The 19469-nt window shown below is 44.0% G+C and overlaps 2 protein-coding genes and 1 pseudogene across 38 annotated transcripts in view; 1 reads left to right on the forward strand and 2 right to left on the reverse strand.

Annotated features, from left to right (window-relative positions):
- Positions 1-1179, forward strand: part of NUSAP1 (nucleolar and spindle associated protein 1) — a 67764-nt gene extending 66585 nt beyond the window's left edge. For all 17 annotated transcript variants that reach the window (XM_089310087.1, XM_089310091.1, XM_089310088.1 and 14 more), the window contains one exon: positions 533-1179. In XM_089310087.1, coding sequence (XP_089166213.1) covers positions 533-626 — 94 coding nt within the window. In that variant the 3' untranslated portion in view covers positions 627-1179. The remainder of the gene's footprint in view (positions 1-532) is intronic.
- A 5666-nt stretch (positions 1180-6845) lies between these two features.
- The window catches only part of NDUFAF1 (NADH:ubiquinone oxidoreductase complex assembly factor 1), a 36901-nt gene continuing 24277 nt past the window's right edge, over positions 6846-19469 (reverse strand). For 16 of the 21 annotated variants that reach the window (XM_070054014.2, XM_089310096.1, XM_089310098.1 and 13 more), the window contains 4 exons: positions 18332-18983; positions 10946-11131; positions 7597-7671; positions 6846-7086 (listed from right to left, as the gene is read on the reverse strand). In XM_070054014.2, coding sequence (XP_069910115.1) covers positions 6937-7086; positions 7597-7671; positions 10946-11131; positions 18332-18907 — 987 coding nt within the window. In that variant the 5' untranslated portion in view covers positions 18908-18983 and the 3' untranslated portion in view covers positions 6846-6936. The remainder of the gene's footprint in view (positions 7087-7596; positions 7672-10945; positions 11132-18331; positions 18984-19469) is intronic. The other 5 variants (XM_089310103.1, XM_089310101.1, XM_089310102.1 and 2 more) reach the window with 1 other exon arrangement.
- On the reverse strand, positions 9317-10222 carry LOC138844671 (uncharacterized; annotated as a pseudogene).

Below are 19469 nucleotides of genomic sequence, written 5' to 3' on the forward strand. Positions count from 1 at the left end.
CCTCAACAGGGTTTACTGTTGTTTATATCTTGCTGCCGCCAAAGCCTTTACCTGCACTTGAGTGTAAGATAGTTAACATGATCTGGGGCCTTTTCTTTCTTGCTGCCCAATTCCCCAGAGGGGAGATAACAAACACAGGGGCCTAAGTCAGTAGACACTGCCTCTAGTTCTAGCGGTTTCTTGGGACTACTTGATTTTGCACTTACCTTTGACTTCACTTCTAGGAGTGGGGATTTCAAATTTTAAATAAATGTGTAAAGTACAGGGGTTGAATCCAATCACCAAAGTGCCCCTGGTTCTTTTCATGCATGATTTAAATGCAGAATTAATGTCAAAGAGGAAAACATCCCTTGCTAAGCCCTTTGAGACACAATGGCCAAGAGTTAGAACTGCAAGGTAGAGCCAGTGCCCTGGACGAGTCTGGTTTTACACAAACATGCCAAATATCATTTTAAGTTTGGACATTAGGCTGTAATGTCTGAAGTGTCTGTCGAGCTCTGCTGCAGCCTCACGTGTGACCTGTCCCCCTTAGGGAAGAGCAACGGAAGAAACATGAGCAAGAACGAAAAGAGAAGAAAGCGAAGGTTTTGGGAGCTCGAAGGGGCCTCAGTGTGGTTAAAGATTAATCATTTTTGAACATCCTATAAATGTTCCTTCATTCTGAATTTGTTTCCTTTTGTAAATAATTTTGTACTGTTTTCCAAGCTTTGGTCAAAACCTCTTTTTCTACTACATCTAAATCTCTGTACTGTCCAGGAGTTCTTCATGTGCTGTACCCTGAAAAGATATCACCACCTTAAAGCTCAGATACTTTGCAATGGTTTTGCATAAACCATTCTTCTACTACAGATTCCTAGACTAGATTTTTAATGTCAAGTTCCCTCTGCTGGTTCTCCTTAACACAGCTACAGTCTGCTTTGGGCTTTCACCCATAGGCAGCTAGTTGGAGCACACACTCCAGGAGAGTCTGAACAAAACCAAGAGGCGGCTATGCTGGGAGGGAAAGGCCACCTCTTCATCCTGTAGTCTAAAGAACCTGGTGCTATGAAACCGGGCTGATGGTTCGGTTATAGCATCAATATTTTATCTACATAAGAAGTGTATTTAGCTTATATGCATCTTTGTTCAAACCACTACATATAATTGCCATCTGTCACAGGTTTATTCCAGCCTTGCTTATTTAATCAAGAGTTGATGATTAGTACATTAAGGTTTACTACGCTGTCAGCTTACTTATTTTAGACAAAGAGTTGTTTACCTTATATCTTTGTTCCTTCCTCTAAGTAGAGATTCTGTGTTTTGTACCATTCAAAGATTTTCATAAATAAATTTCTTCTCTCTCTGGTTTTCATTCTTTGTAAACATGTCTCTTATAAGAATTAGCTGTGCCCTTTCCTGACCCTTGCGTTTTTCCTGACTCCTTTCTGTTTTTCCTTCTCTAACTCTGCATCTCAAATAAATAATAATAAATGGCTGTATTTTTCTTTTGTATTTGCATAGCGCCTCTCAAGTTTGGTTATACTTTATATATATGTTCAGAGCATGGCACATACCTAAATATTTGAAAAATTCCTGTTTTCCTACCAAGAGGCAGAAATCTGATCAAATATACTTCTATGAATGTAAAATACTACAACTACTTTTAAAGAAACTAGTCAATGTTTTCCACAAGTTTTATCTACATTTATCCTGTGTAGTCGTACCGTACCATTCCTCAGCAGGTACCCAAGAGACATGAAAGCATACATTCCTGTGCAGACTTTACCCTGAATATTTTTGGTACATTTAATGGTGAAAAACTGGTAATAACCCAAATGTCCATCACCAGGTGAATGGATGGATATATTCTGGTATACCCATATAATATTACTTGGAATAAAGGAATAAACTATTCATAGAAATTGGATTTTTCTTGTATTGTGTGATCCTATTTCTATTAAATTCTAGAAAATACGAACTATAGTGATAGAAAACAGATCAGAGATTGCCTCAAGGTAGGTGGGATTATAATCATGACCTTGACTCTGATGATGGTTTCACAGGCATATGCATGTGAACTCTAGCCTAACTAAACATATTACACATGTACAATTAGTATACTCGGATACCCCTCTGTAAAGCTTTGAAATTATATAGAAAGTCCTAAAGCATTCACTTAAAAAGCTACTATAGAATAAGTTCATGAAGGATACAGATTGTAAGATGAATACCAACAATTAAATTTCTATTTCCTAGCACTGAACATGAAATTTCTCAAGTTTCATTCACAACAATATCACAGAGTAAACATACGTGGGAATAAAATTAACAAAACTGCAAGGCTCTTACCCTGAAAATTAGGAAACACTGCTTAAAGAAATTCAAGAGTTATCCATGGATCATAAGATACAACTGTTAGATTAAAAACACTTCCCAAAATGATCTGTAGATTTAATAGAATCCTTATAAAATTCACACCTGGTTTTTTTGTGCAGTTAACTAGAAAATTCATAAGGAAATATAAATGGCGAAAACAGTCTTGAGAAGTGTACATCTTCTACTTTTGTTCTTTCTCAATTTCAAACTGGCCACAAAGCTATAGTAACAAGACTGCAGTATCACATAAGGATAAACATATAGATCAACAGAATAAAGGGTAGAGGGAGTGGGTGTTTAACCTAGTGCTTAAGATGTCCAAGTCCCACACTGCAGTACCTGGATTTGATTTCCAAACTCCAGCTCCTGTCCCCAAGTTCCTGCAGTTGCAGACACTGAGAAGCAGTGCCAATGGCGCAACTGGGTTCCTGCCATCCACAAACGAGACCTAGACTGATTTCCTGGCTTCAGCTGGGCCCAGCCCCAGTGATTGTTGGCATTTGGGGATTGTTTAAAGCAAGTCCAAAGGTTGGCACTGTGGCATAATGGGTAAAACCCCAGCCTGCAACACCAGCATCCCACATGGCCACCGGTTCATGTCCTGGCTACTCCACTTCTGACCCAGGTACTGGCTAATGGCCCTAGAAGACAGTGGAAGATGGCACAAGTGTTTGGTTCCCTGCCACCCATGTGGGAGGCCCGGCTGAAGCTCCTGGCTTCCGCCTGGCCAGCCCTGGCTGGTACAGCCATCTGGGGAGTGAACTAGACAGAAGATCCCTCCATAATCTAATTTTCAAAATTTTTTTTAAAAAAAGGGGGGCTAGAAATCCATCTATGGCCAACTGCTTTTAATAAAGGTAACAAGATTATTCAATGGGGAAAGAACACTAATTTCAACAAAAGTACTGGGAAAACGATATACACCAAAAAAATTTTTTTACCTGTATCTCACACTGCACACAAAAATTAACTCAAAATTATCAGGCTTAATTTTAAGATCTTAAATTATAAACTTGGGGGCTGGCTTTGTGGTGCTGCAGGTTAAACTGCTATCTGCAACACAGCATCCCATACTGGAGCACTAGTTCACATCCCAGTTGGCTCCACTTAGGAAACAGTTCCTCATTAACACTCCTGGGAAAGCAGTGGTTGAAGCTGCAGACGCCTAGCCTCAGCTTGGCCTTGCCCCAGCCATTGTGGCCATCTGAGAAGTGAATCAACAGATGGAAGATCTCTTTATAGCTCTCCATCATTCTGTGTTTCAAATAAATCTTTTAAACAAATTTTTAAAAATGTTTAGAAGAAATCATAATAAATCTTGTGCTAGGCAATGATTTTTTGGATATGATAGCAAAAGGACAACTGCCAAAAAAGTAGATAAATCATACTTTACCGAAATATTAAATGTGGAACTGGCATCATGGTACAAGTCACAATTCAAGTCCCAACTCCTCCACTTCCAATCCAGCTCCGTGCTAATGTGCCTAAGAAAGCAGTGGAATACTTGGTTCCTGCCATCCATTTGGGAGACTAAGATGGAGTTCTTGGTTCCTGGTTTCAGCCTGGCCCAGCCCTGGATGTTGCTACCAGCAGATGGAACATCACACTCAGTCCTTCTCTGTCTCTCCTTGTCACTCAAAAAATTTTAATGCACTTACAAGGTACCCCAAGAAAGTGAAAACAAGCTACAAACTGGAGACAGTATCTGATAAACTGTATCTGAAAAGAGACTTATACCAGAACATATGTGTAAGTTCTAACAATCTCATGAGAAGTCTTTTTAAAAAATTGAATTGCCGGGGCTGGCGCTGTGACTAGGTGGGTTATTCCTCCGCCTGCGGTGCTGGCATCCCATATGGACACCAGTTCAAGTCTCGCTTGCTCCTCTTCTAATCCATTTCTCTGCTATAGCCTGGGAAGGCAGCAGAAGATGGCCCAGATGCTTGGGCCCCTGCACTGGTGTGGGAGACCTGGAAGAAGTTCCTGGCTCCTGATCAACACAGCGTTGGCCATTGCAGCCATCTAGGGAGTGAACTAGCAGATGGAAGACCTCTCTCTCTCTCTCTCACTCTTTCAAACAAATTAAAAAAGAAAAAAAAATGCATTGCCTTATGTTATTTATTTCAAAGGCAGAGTTAGAGAGGGAGGGGGAGGGAGAAACAGATCTTCCATCTGCTGGTTCACTCCTCAAATGGCTGCAATGGACAGGGCTGTGCCAGACTGAAGCCAGGAGTTTCTTCTGGTCTCTGACATTGGTTCAGGGGCCCAAGGACTTGGGCCACCTTCCACTGCTTTCCCAGGTGCATTAGCAGGGAGATAGACGAAGTAGAGCAGCTGGGACCTGAACCAGCACTAATACAGGATACCGGCATTGCAGGCAGCAGCTTAACCCGCTACACTCCAACACTGGCCCTGAGACAATTCAATTTTAAAATGAGCAAAAGACTTGAGTAGATAATTCAATGAAAATGATGTGTGAATGGCCAATACATATATGAAAAGCTTGACATTATTATAAATGTTTTATATATATATATATATATATATATATATTAGTATCACAATGAACTATCACTTCATACCCAATAGAATTGCTATAGTCCAAAGATAAGTGTTGGTGAGGATTTGAAGAAACTGGAATCATATGCTTCAGGACACCAATGGTTTAAAGGGTCTCACTGCTTCAAATGGAAAACTGATTACCCCTTGACCCAGCAGTTCCTCTCCTAGGATTTACGATGATACTTTTAAAAGTTTATGGAAAATGGAATTAAAAGCTAAGTCTATTTCAGTGCAAACTTTTTTAAATCGATGCAGAGAAGGATCTTCACTAGTATATTATACAAAATTGTGGAGGCGTGAAACTCGAACTCCTGGGGCCAGCGCTGTGGCACAGTGGGTTAATGCCCTGGCCTGAAGCACCAGCATCCCATATGGGTGACAGTTTGAGACCCAGCTGCTCCACTTCCGATCCAGCTCTCTGCTATGACCTGGGAAAGCAGTGGAAGATGGCCCAAGTGCTTGGGCCCCTGCACCTGCGTGGGAGACCCAGAAGTTCCTGGCTCCTGGCTTCAGATCAGCTCAGCTACAGCTGTTGTGGCCACTTGGGGAGTGAACCAGAGAATGGAAGATCGATCTCTCTCTCTGTTGCTACCTCTCTCTGTAACTCTATCTTTCAAATAAATAAAAAATAATAAATCTTTAAAAAAAAAAAAAAAGAAAAGAAACTGGAACTCCTGACTCCAGATTCCTGATAATATAGACCCTGGCAGACAGCAGGGAATGGCTCAGGTGGATGGGTCCCTGCCACCCATGTGGGAGACCTGGACTGAGCTACTGGCTTCAGTATGGCCCAGCTCCAGCTGCTCCAGGCATTTACAAAATGAAGCACAGATGGGAGATCTGTCTCTCAGCCTTTCAAATAAATAACTTCTAAGTAAAAATAAAGCCTTTAATTCCATTTATCAACAAAATTTTACAAGTTCTCTTAAACAGCTAAAAGAAATGAAAACATTTCCACAAAGAACTTGTCTGTAACTATTTACACTGGCATTATTCATAAGAGCTAAAAAATGGGGAAAATTCCAGATGTCCATCAATGGATACAAGGATAAACAATGGGGGGCCCGGCTCTGTGGCTCACTTGGCTAATCCGCCGCCTGCGGCACCGGCACCCGGGTTCTAGTCCCGGTTGGGGCGCTGGATACTAGTCCCGGTTGCTCCTCTTCTAGTCCAGCTCTCTGCTGTGGCCCGGGAGTGCAGTGGAGGATGGCCCAAGTGCTTGGGCCCTGCATCCGCATGGGAAACCAGGAGGAAGCACCTGGCTCCCGGCTTTGGATCAGCGCAGCGCTGGCTGTTGTGGCCATTTGGGGGGTGAACCAACGAAAGGAAGACCTTTCTTTCTCTCTCACTGTCTGTAACTCTACCTGTCAAATAAATAAATAAATAAATCTTTAAAAAAAAAAAAAAAAACAGGATAAACAATGGAATATTACTCTGCAATATAAAGGAAAGAAGTGGGAGTACACATGTGGTCTAGCAGCTGAGATGCCCACATCTCAACACTACAGTACCTGGGTTCAATCTAGCTTAGTTACGGCTCCTGACCAGTTTCTTGTCAATGCAGCTCTTGGGAGGCACCAGTGAAGGTTCAAGCAAGAGACCAGGATTGCATTCCTGGCTCCCAGCTTGAGACTTGGCCATTATGAACATTTGCAGGCATATGGAGAGTGAACAAGCAAATGGAACTGCTTTTTTTCTAGCCTCTCAAATATTTACCAAAACAAAAAACAAACAAACAAAAAAACACAAAGAATGAAGAAGCACTGATAAATGGTATAGCATGGATAAACCTCAAGGACATTTTGCTAAGTAAAAAGAAGTCATTATATATATATAAAAAGAAGTGGTATAAAGGCTGTGTTCCATTTATCTGCTCCCTCTTTGCAGCAGAATTTAGTCTTGTCTTGGGAATACATACCAGTCACTGGTTGGATGCCATTCAAAATACTTTATTTTGTCTGTATCACTGTGGATGATACTGCTCTCAGCTGAATAAATAAAACTGCCACACGATATTCTCTATTTAAAAAGTCTTGGGCTAAGCTCTGGAGAATTTTCATAAGCAAATTCTTCTGTGTGGGCTGGATCAGTGAACACTCCAATAAAATCTATTTCCAGGAAGAATGGACCATCCACTTTATCAGCCAGGGTGAATCCTATAGAAGAGATCTAAATTTAAAGGAAAATTAATTAAAATGTCATACACTGACGTACTGATGTTTTTGCTGGAATTTTAAAACCCCTTGAGGTGATTCCTATAAATGTCTTTCCAATGTGAGGCCTCAGCAAGGAAACAGTAGTTCTCATATTCTCTAACAAGTTCTAAGAAGTACAAGCCTGCTTTTCTTTCCACATGCTACTTCCACTCCTCTCCCTTTTGGGTAGTGTCATTTAAGAGTAGTAAGGACAACATGGAGCTCTGAGGAGGTTCCTTAATACCTTCCAGAACTCATTTTAAAGCTAAAATAAAATACATGTTGAAAAGATGATCATTCTAAACTTCCTCCAGGGCGGTGGTTTACTCAAACAACAGGTCCAAGTCAGCACCTGTCTGGGTATCACACAGGAGGGCCTGAGTGGGGACTTCACCCTTCATCTGCAAACCTGGGCTTGTCCTCACGGAATTCTGTTTCACTAAAGAAGACACAGTTCTGAGTGAGAAATGCAGGAAAGCGTTACCTTGTCAAGAAGCAGCTGGTGCTGGACATCCCGGACTCTTCCTTGATTTGAGAAGAAAAATTTGGAGAATGGAATCTGAAAGAAGAAAACATTTACTTCATAGCGGAAATATAAGTCTATGAGGAATCTTTATGAAATTACAATGATAAACTTTAACAAGCGTCCAAAAATTCATTGAAAATGTGTATTATGAAAAAGCAGTGCATCTATTTCAAAATTTATTCAAAAGGCAGAGATTGAGAGACACATAGACAAAGGGATCACCCATAAACTAGTGCATTCTCCAAATGTCTGCAAAAGCCAGAGTTAGACCAGGCCCAACCCAGGAGCACAGAACTCAATTGATGTATTTCATGTAGGTTTCAGGGACCAAGTGTCTCACACCGGTGACAGTAGCAATTATTACCTACTGCACATTAGCAGAAAGCTGGAATGGAGAGCAGATCCAGGAGTTAAAAGCAGACATTTGCATATGGGATGTAGGCACACATTCCAAAGTGGTGTCTTAATGGCTCCTAACATATCTTTTAATTCTTTTTTCACAGACCTTTTTAAGTACCTTCATAAAGTTAGGACAAGTGGCTAGCCATCTGGATCAAAGACATAAATTTTAAATGAAATAAATATTAAAACACAGATAGAAAGATTTCTAAGCCAGCATTCCTAAAAGAAAAGTGACAGTATGAATTACAACTTTGAGGACAAAGAATATACTGGGTAGCAGGTTAAGCTGCCCTCTGTGATGCCAGCATCCCATATGGGTGCAGGTTCAAGTCCTGGCTGCTCCACTTTTTTTTTTTTGGTCCAAAAAGCTATGAATTGTCACTTTTTTCAAAAGTTATTCCAGTGACTTTCCAGGTTAAAATTTGGCAACTCTTCCTTTTTTTTTTTTTTTTTTTTTTTCTGACAGGCAGAGTGGACAGTGAGAGAGAGAGACAGACAGACAGAAAGGTCTTCCTTTGCTATTGGTTCACCCTCCAATGGCCATCACAGCCAGAGCGCTGCGGCCAGCGCACTGCACTGATCAGATGGCAGGAGCCAGGTGCTTCTCCTGGTCTCCCATGGGGTGCAGGGCCCAAACACTTGAGCCATCCTCCACTGCACTCCCGGGCCACAGCAGAGAGCTGGCCTGGCAAAGGGGCAACCAGGACAGAATCTGGCGCCCCGACTGGGACTAGAACCCAGGGTGCCAGCAAAGTAGGTGGAGGATTAGCCTATTGAGCCGCGGTGCCGGCCCTGGCAACTCTTCCGTAAGAGGCTATCTAGTACGAGTATATTAAAATGTTGCTGTTACAAAAATCCCACCCATTCACAATTAAATATCATATACAGGAATACTCAAATTTTCAATCTTTCATGGCGCATTAACAAAATCATTAGGAAAATTGGACTACCATAACCAAAAATGTTACAGAACACACATGGTTCTGACAGAACAGAGTGGTTTTCTGTAGGAAACAATGCTACTAAACATGGGAGAAGTAACTGAGAATACTCAAGACAGATTAAATGCACAATGGGGACTCCAAATTGCCATTTAGTATGTTATATTGTAGGCTATAAAAACCACCCCCACCTATAGAATGTTAAGCTGACACCCAAGACAGTCAAAGCCTCCGATAATTCAATATGCCACTAGTTCCTGTTTGTACCAAAAATTAAACAACCAGCAAATGATTTCATCTCTTAAAAAAAATCATTTACACTTGAAAATGGGATGAGGTGGGCTTCCCCCCTTTAAAAAATTTCTAGAGCTACTACAAAATTTGCATTTACAAACTAGTTGATAAAAATATTTTTTTAGATTGTACAAGAAGGGAGACAGGTACAACTGGTAACAAATGGTGTATGATATTAATCAGATTTGGCTTCTTTCTCTTCTGCTTCATCGGAGGCTAGACTCTCCTCATTTTTCATTTCTCTGTTTTCTGCAGGCCGATCTTCTTTAGCTTCTTGGTCAGCCACCTCGACCTGATTTCCCTTTGCTTGCACTTCTTTGTCTGATGACATCCTCTCCAGTGGCCTTCCTGGGCTTCGCTTCCACTTTCACGGGCACTGGCTTTGCCAACAACCACGTGGTTCTTCTCTTGGGCTCCTCCATCACTGCCCCTTCGGCAGAGCTGACCTTCCTCTTGGACATCTTGGTGGTGGGGAAGGGCACATGCCAGGTGCCTGCAAGCCTTTGCCAAGCTGAGCTGCCTAGCCACTGCCTCTCCTCCCGACACCTGATCTGCTGGGACCCGTGGCAGGAGCAGTAGGAGAACTGGATGGAACCGGACTGGGAGCCTGCCTGGCTATTCCATTTCTGATCCACGTACCTACTAATGTGCCTGAGAAGGTAGCAGAGATGGCCCAAGTACTTGGGACCCTGCCATCCAAGGGTGAGACCCAGATGAACTTCCTGGCTTTGGCCTACCCAATCCTGGCCAGTGTGGCCTTTTGGGAAGTGAACCAGCAGAAGGAATATCTCTCCTTCTCTCATTCTTTCTAACTCTTCCCTTCAAATAAATAAATCTTTGTAAAGAATATAATAGGGGCCAGAGCTGTGGTGTAGCAGGTTAAGCCACTGCCTTCGATGTAGGGAACCGGTTGAGTCCTGGCTGCTCCACTTCCAATCCAGCTCCCCGAGAACATGCCTGGGAAAAGCAACAGAAGACGGCCCAAGTGTCTGGGCCTTTGCACCTATGTAGGAGACTAAGATTAAGCTCCTGGCTTTAGCTTGGCCCAGCCCTGGCTGTTGCGGCCATTTGGGGAGCATACTGTTGGATGGAAAACATCTCTCCCTCCCTCCCTCCATTTCTCTCTACCCACTCCTCTCCCTCTCCCCCCCAAACCCCAGAAGAGATTCCCTAGGGCCGGCACTGTGGCGTAGTAGGCTAAGCCTCTGCCACTGACACAAGCATCCCATATGCACACTGGTTCAAGTCCCAGCTGCTCCATTTTTGATCCAGCTCTCTGCTATGGCCTGGGAAAGCAATGGAAGATGACCCAAGTTCTTGGGACCATGCACTATGTGGGAGACCTGGAAGAAGCTCCTGGCTCCCTGCTTTTGCCTAGCCCAGCCCTGGCCGTGGCAGCCATTTGAGGAGTGAACCAGTGGAAGGAAGACCTCTCTGTCTCTCCTTCTCTTTCTGTAACTCTGCCTTTCAAAATAAATAAATTAAATTTTTAAAAAACAAACAATAAAAACAGTAAGGGCTAAAGCTCACAAACGCCAACACATTAAAAAAGACTTCTACACACCCTACTCCTATTTTCCAAGACAGATCAGTAACACAAAGTAAACTACAATATAACCACAATCTCAAAAGACCTTGTTTTCATAAACAGTAAAGCTCTGTGCCATTACCTTGACATTCTGCCAGTAGGGCCCCCCACGAGTGAACATGAAGTAACTGTACATCTGATTCTTCCTCTGGATTAAATCCGTATCCTCTCTGATATTCACCATCCAAGGCCGGCCATCCCCACGGACTCGGAGATACAGTGTGTTGAACTGGGACCAATCATAGGTTTTCTTCCTCTCAAAGAAGCCCTAAGAAACAGAAAGAAAAGTTAAATTTTCTCCCATTTCCCACTATCAGCAAATTATGAATCATCACTCAGTTGGCAGCATCAAAAATTATTTGGCAGGGGCCTGCACGGTGACGTAGCAGGTAAAGCCACTGCCTGCAGTGCCAGCATCCTATATGGACACCAGTTCAAGTCCTGGCCACTCCACTTCCCATCCAGCTCTCTGCTATAGCCTGGGAAAGCAGTGGAAGATGGCCCAAGTTCTTGGGCCCCTGCACCCACAAGGGAGACCAGGAAGAGGCTCCTGGCTTTGGATCAGCACAGCTCCAAACACTGCAGCCAACTGGGGAGTGAACCATAGGATGGAAGACCTCTCTCTCTAACTTTCCTACTCTCTCTGTATAACTCTTTCAAGTAGATAAATAAATCTTTAAAAAAAAAAAAAAAGAAAAGAAAAGAAATTGCCACCTTCCAGTCTCTTCTGACTTTTTGCAACCATAAGGAGGCAGGTAAAATGACTGATTATTATTTTGGCAAAGAATACTGACAGAATCAAACGTTTCTAAGGTAATGTTCACCATAAAACATTTACAGGTGGCAGATGCTGATTTGTTGCTTCACCCTTCTTTTAAGATTTATTTATTTATTTGAAAGTCAGAGTTACACAGAGAGAAGGAGAGGCAGAAAGAGAGATCAAGATCTTCCATCCGTTGGTTTACTCCTCAATTGGCCACAAGGGCCGGAGCTGCACCTATCCAAAGCTAGGAGCCAGGAGCTTCTACCACTTTCTCAGGCCACAGCAGAGAGCGGGATCGGAAGTGGAACAGCCGGATCTCAAACCAGCGCCCATATGGGATGCCAGCAATGCAGGTGGCGGCTTTACCCACTAAGCCACAGCACCGGCCCCTGCTTCACCCTTCTGAGGAACAGCTTCTGAATAGCCTATTTCATAGCACTTGCCTTGCTGGAAGTCAGAAAACTATGAAAAATAGAGCTTGTTTGAAAAGCAGTACTTAATAACAGTTAGCATTCTCTGAATGCCTACATGAAGCATTTTGCATGATTTCATTTAATCTTCAAAACAGCCTTGTCTATTAGGTATTGTCATGTTACCCCATTTTACAGAAACTGAGCACTCAGCCAATAAGCAGTATAGTCAGTGCTCTTGAACTCCAAAATAAGTGTGCTTAACAATTCTCTATAATGTGTCTCTCTTCAAAAGTGCTTCTTAGTGTTAATTTCTAAAGGCATTTATTTATAGCAGTTTCAAAGGTAATCTGATTTTGGGGGCTGGCACTGTGGCACAGTGGGTTAAGCTGCTGCCTGAAATTCCCACATCCCATAGGGGTGCTCGTTCAAGTCCAGATGCTCTGCTTCCAATCCATCTCCCTGCTAATGCTCCTTGGAAAGCAGCAGAAAATGGCCCAAGTCCTTGGGTCTCTGTACACACATGGGTCTCGAGACCCACAAGAAGCTCCTGGATCTGGCTTCGGCCTGGCTCAGCCCCAGTCTTGCAGCCATTTGGGGAATGTACCAGTGGATGGAAGATCTCTACCTCTCCTTCTGTAACTCCACTTTTCAAATAAATAAATCTTAAAAATAAAAAAAGAAAAAAGGCAATCTGATTTAAAGAGTACTAATGCTCAGATATTTACTAGCTATAAAACTCTGGACAAACTAATAAATCTCAAGTCTCAATTTCCTTATCGATAAAACTAAAAGTCTTTTTTTAAAAATAAATTTATTGGCTGGCGCTGCAGCTCAATAGGATAATCCTCCGCCTGCGGCACCGGCACACCGCGTTCTAGCCCTGGTCAGGGCGCTGGATTCTGTCCTGGTTGCCCCTTTTCCAGGCCAGCTCTCTGCTGTGGCCCGGGAGTGCAGTGGAGGATGGCCCAAGTGCTTGAGCCCTGCACCCACATGGGAGACCAGGAGAGCTCCTGGCTCCTGCCTTTGGATCAGCGCAGTGCGCTGGCTGCAGTGCGCTGGCCGCGGCGGCCATTGGAGGGTGAACCAACAGCAAAGGAAGACCTTTCTCTCTCTCTCTCTCTCTCACTGTCCACTCTGCCTATCAAAAAAATAAATAAATTTATTTACTTATTTGAAAGGTAGAATTACAGAGAGGAAGGGAGAAAGAGAGATTTTCTATCTGCTGGTTCACTCCCCAAATTGCACCAATAGTCAAGCCTGGGCCAGGCCAAAGCCTGGAGTCTGGAACTCTATCTGGGTCTCCCATAAGCAAGCCTGGATCCAAGGACTTAGGCCCATCTTCCATTGCCTTCCCAGAAGCATTAGAAGGAAGCTAGACTGGAAATGGAGCAGCCAAGACAGAAACTGTGGTGTCAGACTGCAGCTTAATGTACCATGCACAACATGGGTCCCTGGGACAGCCCTATTTCACAAGACTGTCATGAAGAATAAATGGAATAATTACTCCGCTGTAGGTACCTGGCCACAGAATTATTTCCTACTTTGGATACACTTATGTCTGACAGAGTACTTACTTTTCTGTTTTGTTACGTTATGGAGAATGGGAGCCTAATGCTGTACCTAACATTCACCTTTTTCCTTACAGCACAATAACTAAACAAGGTCTGTGGCCTGGGTCAGGCATAAGGCCTGTCCAGGACAGCCATGAAACAGATCAATAAAATCCACAAAAAGCCAGAAGCTGGTGGGGATTAAAAGAAGCTGACCTAAATAACTTTGGGAAATAGTATTTTTCACTGGAAACCAGAAGTCTAAAGACAAAAGAAACTGTATCTAAACACTTAATCTCCTTGGTAAGTTTTTCCTTACAAAGGTTACAGATTAAAAGTTCTGAATCCAGGGGCCGGCACTATAGTAGGCTAAGGCTCTGCCTGCAGCACAGGCATCCCATGTGAGTGCCAATTTGAGTCCTGGCTATTCCTCTTCTGATCCAGCTCTCTGCTACAGCCTGGGAAAGCAGAAGGTGGTCCAAGTGCTTGGGCCCCTGCACTTGTGTGGGAGACCCAGAAGAAGCTCCTAGTTTCAGACAGGACCAGTTCTGGCCATTGCTCCCCGTTGGGTAGTGAACCAGCATGGAAGACCTCTGTTTCTGTATCTCCCTCTGTGTCGCTCCCCCTCTTCGCGGAGGAACGACACTAGACCCTGCGCTGTTCTTTCGTCTGCTCGGCCCTTCCGGGGTTTGCTGCTGGTCCTTCCCGGGTTGGCTGCCGATCCTTTCACCTCCGTGGAAGGGCGGCTCCCCCTGCCACTTTCCCCACTTCCGCGGGGGAGCGGCACACCGCCAGCCGGCTCTCTCGGGGGCTGCTCAGATGTTCCTCAGGTGTTCCTGGTGCATGTTGTCTCTCTCCTCCTTTATAGTCCTCTTCCACCAATCCCAACTCTGCTACCCACACATCGAGCACGCTGCTCTCCTCCAATCAGGAGCAGCTCCTGCAGCTTGTCAAGTTGGTGAGAGGCAGCTGTGTAGAAGCTGTTTACTCCTCTCCCAGCGCCATATTGTGGGAGAGCAGATGCATAGAATAAGTCTTAATTCCAGAACTTAGTCCGAGTTGTTCCCCACACCTCTGTCTGGAACTCTACCTCCCAAATAAATCTTAAAACTAAAAATTTCTGAATCTGCTTTACAAGTATACTAAAGTTGGTTTAATAAAAAAAAAAAAATGGAAGGCATGAAACAGGCTTCTCAGTGTTAGAGAGTGGAGTTACAGGTAAGAAAGAAGGTAAAGATAGAATGAACCAGATTGGAGCCAGAGACAACAGTGTGAACTCAGTTTATGATACTGACATGGATCAATAAAGAGGAATAATTACAGGTACTTGAGTATACACACACGTATTTCCTAGCTGTGAGCACTGACAGGCTCTAGATGTAGCGACCAACTGGAAGCAATGAGCGCATCCAGATCTTGGTGCTCATTATCCAAAAAATGGATTCAGGATTCTCTCAATAATCAGCTAACTGCAGGGCTGGGACAGGGAAAACACAAGATGAGCTTGGAGCATCCTCAAATGCAAAAAAAAAAAAAAAAAAAAAAAAAAAAGCTAAAAAAACAAAGATAGCAGAATGTCAAAGGGGGGTCAATCTGAAAGAACACTCAATGGCCAAAACTGGAATAATCTGAGCAACAAAATACCAACACAATATTGGATTATGGCCCAAAGTATGAATCAATACTAAATAACTGAACAAATAAAAGATGGAAGAAACAAATCTTCCTATTGAAGAAATCTAAATTTCTTTCCCTGCAGAAGGTAGAACTTAATTCCTCTCTACCCTCCGTCATGAATGTGGATGAGGGGCCAGCGCTGTGGCACAGCAGGTAAAGCTGTATGGACGCCGGTTCGAGTCCCAGCTGCTCCACTTCTGATCCAGCTCTCTGCTATGGCCAATTGGGAAGTGAATCAGTGCACAGAGGATCTCTTTCTCTCTCTCTGCCTCTCCTTCTCTCTCTGTGTAACTCTTTCAGGTAAATAAATTTTTTTTTTTTTTTTTTTTGACAGGCAGAGTGGACAGTGAGAGAGAGAGAGACAGAGAGAAAGGTCTTCCTTTACCGTTGGTTCACCTCTAATGGCCACTGCGGCCGGCACACTGCATTGATCCAAAGCCAGGAGCCAGGAGCTCTCCTGGTCTCCCATGCGGGTGCAGGGCCCAAGCACTTGGGCCATCCTCCACTGCACTCCCGGGCCACAGCAGAGAGCTTGCCTGGAAGAGGGGCAACCAGGACAGAATCCGGTGCCCCTACCAGGACTAGAACCCGGTGTGCCGGCGCTGCAGGCGGAGGATTAGCCTATTGAGCCATGGCGCCGGCCCATAAATATTTAAAAAAAAAATGAATGTGGATGAGACTTAAGAGACTCAGAAAAGAAAAAGGAAAAAAAAGGTAACTTTAAATGGAGTAAGCGGGCCAACGTCATCTTGACCAGGTAATTACAGTTAACGTCATCAATCATGATGATAGCATGTACCTGTGACACGATGTGATGAGAAGGGTACACAACTGTGTGATACTCTCCCTAAAAGCCAGAACCTAAGTTTTCATCATGAAAAATAAGAAAGACTAAGAAACTATCACAGACCTGACAAAACCAAGCACACATGACAACTATATTTCATGTACTATCCTGAATGGGCTCTGGGAATAGAAAATGGACATTAAAAAACCTATTGAAATCCAACTAAAGTTTGTGATTCAGTTTAGTAACATACAAATGTCTTTGTGTTGCTGTTGTTAGATTTCTATTCACTCAGATCTACAGGAAATAGAGAAGAGGAGGAACAGAGGGGAAGGGGAAAAGGGGGAAGAGAAGAAGGGGAGAGAGACACCCTGAGAGCAAGCCAGCTATCTCCCATTCACTGGTTCAGTCCCCAGACTGCTGCAATGGCCAAGGCTGAGCCAGGATGAAGCCAGGAACTTCATCTGGGTCTCACATGTGGGTGGCAGTGGCTCAACCACATGGACCATCTTCCACTGTTTTTCCCAGGCCATTAGCAGAGATCTGGATCAGAAGTGGAGCAGCCAAGACATAAACTGGTGCCCATGTGGGATGCTGCCATTACAAATGGTGGCTTTACTGGTGACATAACACCGGCCCCATGTTTTTTCTTGAAGATTTATTTATTTGAAACAAAGAGTGACAGATAGAGAAGGAAAGACAAAGAGTTCTTCCATCCAGTGGTTCATTCATTAAATGGCTACAACAGACTGGGTTGCGCTAGGCCAAAGCCAAGAGTCAGGAACTCCAGCTGAAACTCCCAAATAGGCAGCATGAGCACAAGCACTTGGACCATCATTTGCTACCTTCCCAGGCACATTAGCAGGTAGCTGAATTGGAAGCAGAGCAGCCAGAACTCAAACAGGCATTTGGATATGGGATGCCAACACTAAAAGCACAGGCTTAACCTGCTGCTCTACAACACCAGCCCCTCAGTGTCAGTTTCTTAACATGATGAATGTAGAGAAATTTAAGATGGTGGGGCTGATATTGTGGTGCTGTAGGTTAAGTCCTGACCTGCGACTGCCAGCATTCCACAGAAGTAGCATCTTGAGTCTCAGTTGCTCTGCTTCTGATCAGCTTCTTGCTAATGCACCTAGGAAGGCACCAGAAGATGGCCTGAGTGCTTGGGTCCATGCCATCCATCTGGGGGGACCCAGATGGAATTCTGGGTTGCTGGTTTCAGCCTGCCAGGCTGGTGCAGCCATTAATGGCATGAACCAGAGGATGGAAGATCTGTCTGTCTCTCCCTCTGTTTAATTCTAAAAAAAAAAACCTAAGATATTAACAGGAAAAGCTTGCATGGTGGTGGGGTGCATGAAAAATCTACATGAACTCTAAACAATTTCTTTCCCTGCAGGAAGACCAAACTTAATCCCTCTTACCTCTCCATCACGAATGTGGACTAGACTTAGAGACTCAGAAAAGAAAAAAAAAGGTAACTAGGCCAGCACCGTGGCTCAATAGGCTAATCCTCCGCCTTGCGGCGCCGGCACACCAGGTTCTAGTCCTGGTCGGGGCGCCGGATTCTGTCCTGGTTGCCCCTCTTCCAGGCCAGCTCTCTGCTATGGCCAGGGAGTGCAGTGGAGGATGGCCCAAGTCCTCGGGCCCTGCACCCACATGGGAGACCAGGAGAAGCACCTGGCTCCTGCCTTCGGATCAGCGCGATGCGCCGGTCGCAGCACACCGGCTATGGCGGCCACTGGAGGGTGAACCAACGGCAAAAGGAAGACCTTTCTCTCTCTCTCTCTCACTGTCCACGCTGCCTGTCAAAAAAAAAAAAAAAAAAAAAAAGGTAATTTTAAATGGAGTAACCTGGCCAACTTTGCACCTGCCATTTTTCTGTAAAGCTGCAACTATTCTAAAATCAAAAGCTAACTTTAAAAAAAATTCCACAGGCTGACTGTATATTCCCCTAAGGAACCCTTAGCCATTGCAGGGGTTAGGCTCTATTAACATTGGAGAAGATGCCAATCTCTCCAGATACCTTTCAAATGTCATCATGCCCTCTCAGCATTCCATACATGTAACAATGTTCTTCCTAGCCCAAAGCCACTCCAGAAATAAGTCACTCCTCCTCATGTGCTTCTAACTTGACACTTGTGCTGAGTAGTCAGTAATCCCACACATAGGCAATACAGTAGGTGTTGCCATTTACAGAACAAACGCCACTCATGCTACTGTGTACTACCATAAAGTTCAACTCAGTTCACTAGACTTGTTCCTGGGCCCCACTTACCCTTGGAATCCTAGATATCATTGCACAGTACCCACTCCGGCCACTCTCCCCATCCTGAGGTGCCTCGGAGCTCAGAGTTCCGTAGAGCAGTGCACTTTGGTTATTCTTGCCCATTTTCAAGAACACTTCACTTCTGCCTCCTATCGTCTTATCAGAAGTCACTACCCACTTATCCAAATCTTCTTTCCCACGGAACTGCCAGACAACCTTGGCTTGTTCCATCATGACTTCATGCAGCGGGCGGCCTTCTGGCCCGATCCAGTGATTCACAATTTCATCCTTCAAACGCTTAAAATGGTCCTTTACTTCATCTTCAATCGCTCTGTCAAAGCTAACCTCAGGCTTCTCCTCAGGAGAAGGTAGATCCACAGCAACTTCCTCCTGATGACGTCCTTGCAAGCCCCCTTCAGACTTCCTCAGCCAAGAGCCTTTCTTGGCAGCAGGCCCCGACTTCTGAAGACTACTCGAACAATAGTCTGCAAACCGAAAGCTCAAAGATGGACAGAAGGCAGCACTTGCCTTTGGGCATTTTCTGAGAATGTAGGTGCCATTCAGCAATTTTTGAACCAATGCCATGGTAAGATAAAGTCAAAATGTGAAATTCTCCCTGGCTAGCCAGGAGAGGAAGCTATAGCAAACAGCCCAATTCCACCTATGATAGAAGAGACATTGAAGAGTTACCAGTGCAGAAATGAACGTATCACAATTTCAAGTTCAGCAGAGACCATGTATTGTAAAGCTCCCAAACTTACTTTCTCATTCAATAAACATTTATTTAGTGCCCAGTAAAAGAGCCCTGTAGTATGTATTGGAAAAACAATCAAAATGAAAACAGACTCTAGGAGCTGACACTGTGGTGTAGTAGGTTAAGCCTCCACATGTAACTCTAACTTTCAAATAAGTAAATCTTAAAAAAAAAAAACAAAACTTTTTGTTGTTGTTGATCCTGAATTGACACAACTTCTTGAGGAGGAGATTGGTAATACCATACATGCGGCACTGACATCCCATATGGGCACAGGTTTGTGTCCTGGCTGCTCCTCTTCCAATCTAGCTCTTTGCAAATGGCCTGGAAGGCGGTGGAAGATGGTCCAAGTCCTTGGACCCCTGCACCCATGTGGGAGACCCAGAAAAGGTC

Source organism: Oryctolagus cuniculus, chromosome 12 (assembly GCF_051225735.1).
Source record: "Oryctolagus cuniculus isolate XC-2025 breed Fujian yellow rabbit chromosome 12, ASM5122573v1, whole genome shotgun sequence".
NCBI lineage: Eukaryota > Metazoa > Chordata > Mammalia > Lagomorpha > Leporidae > Oryctolagus > Oryctolagus cuniculus.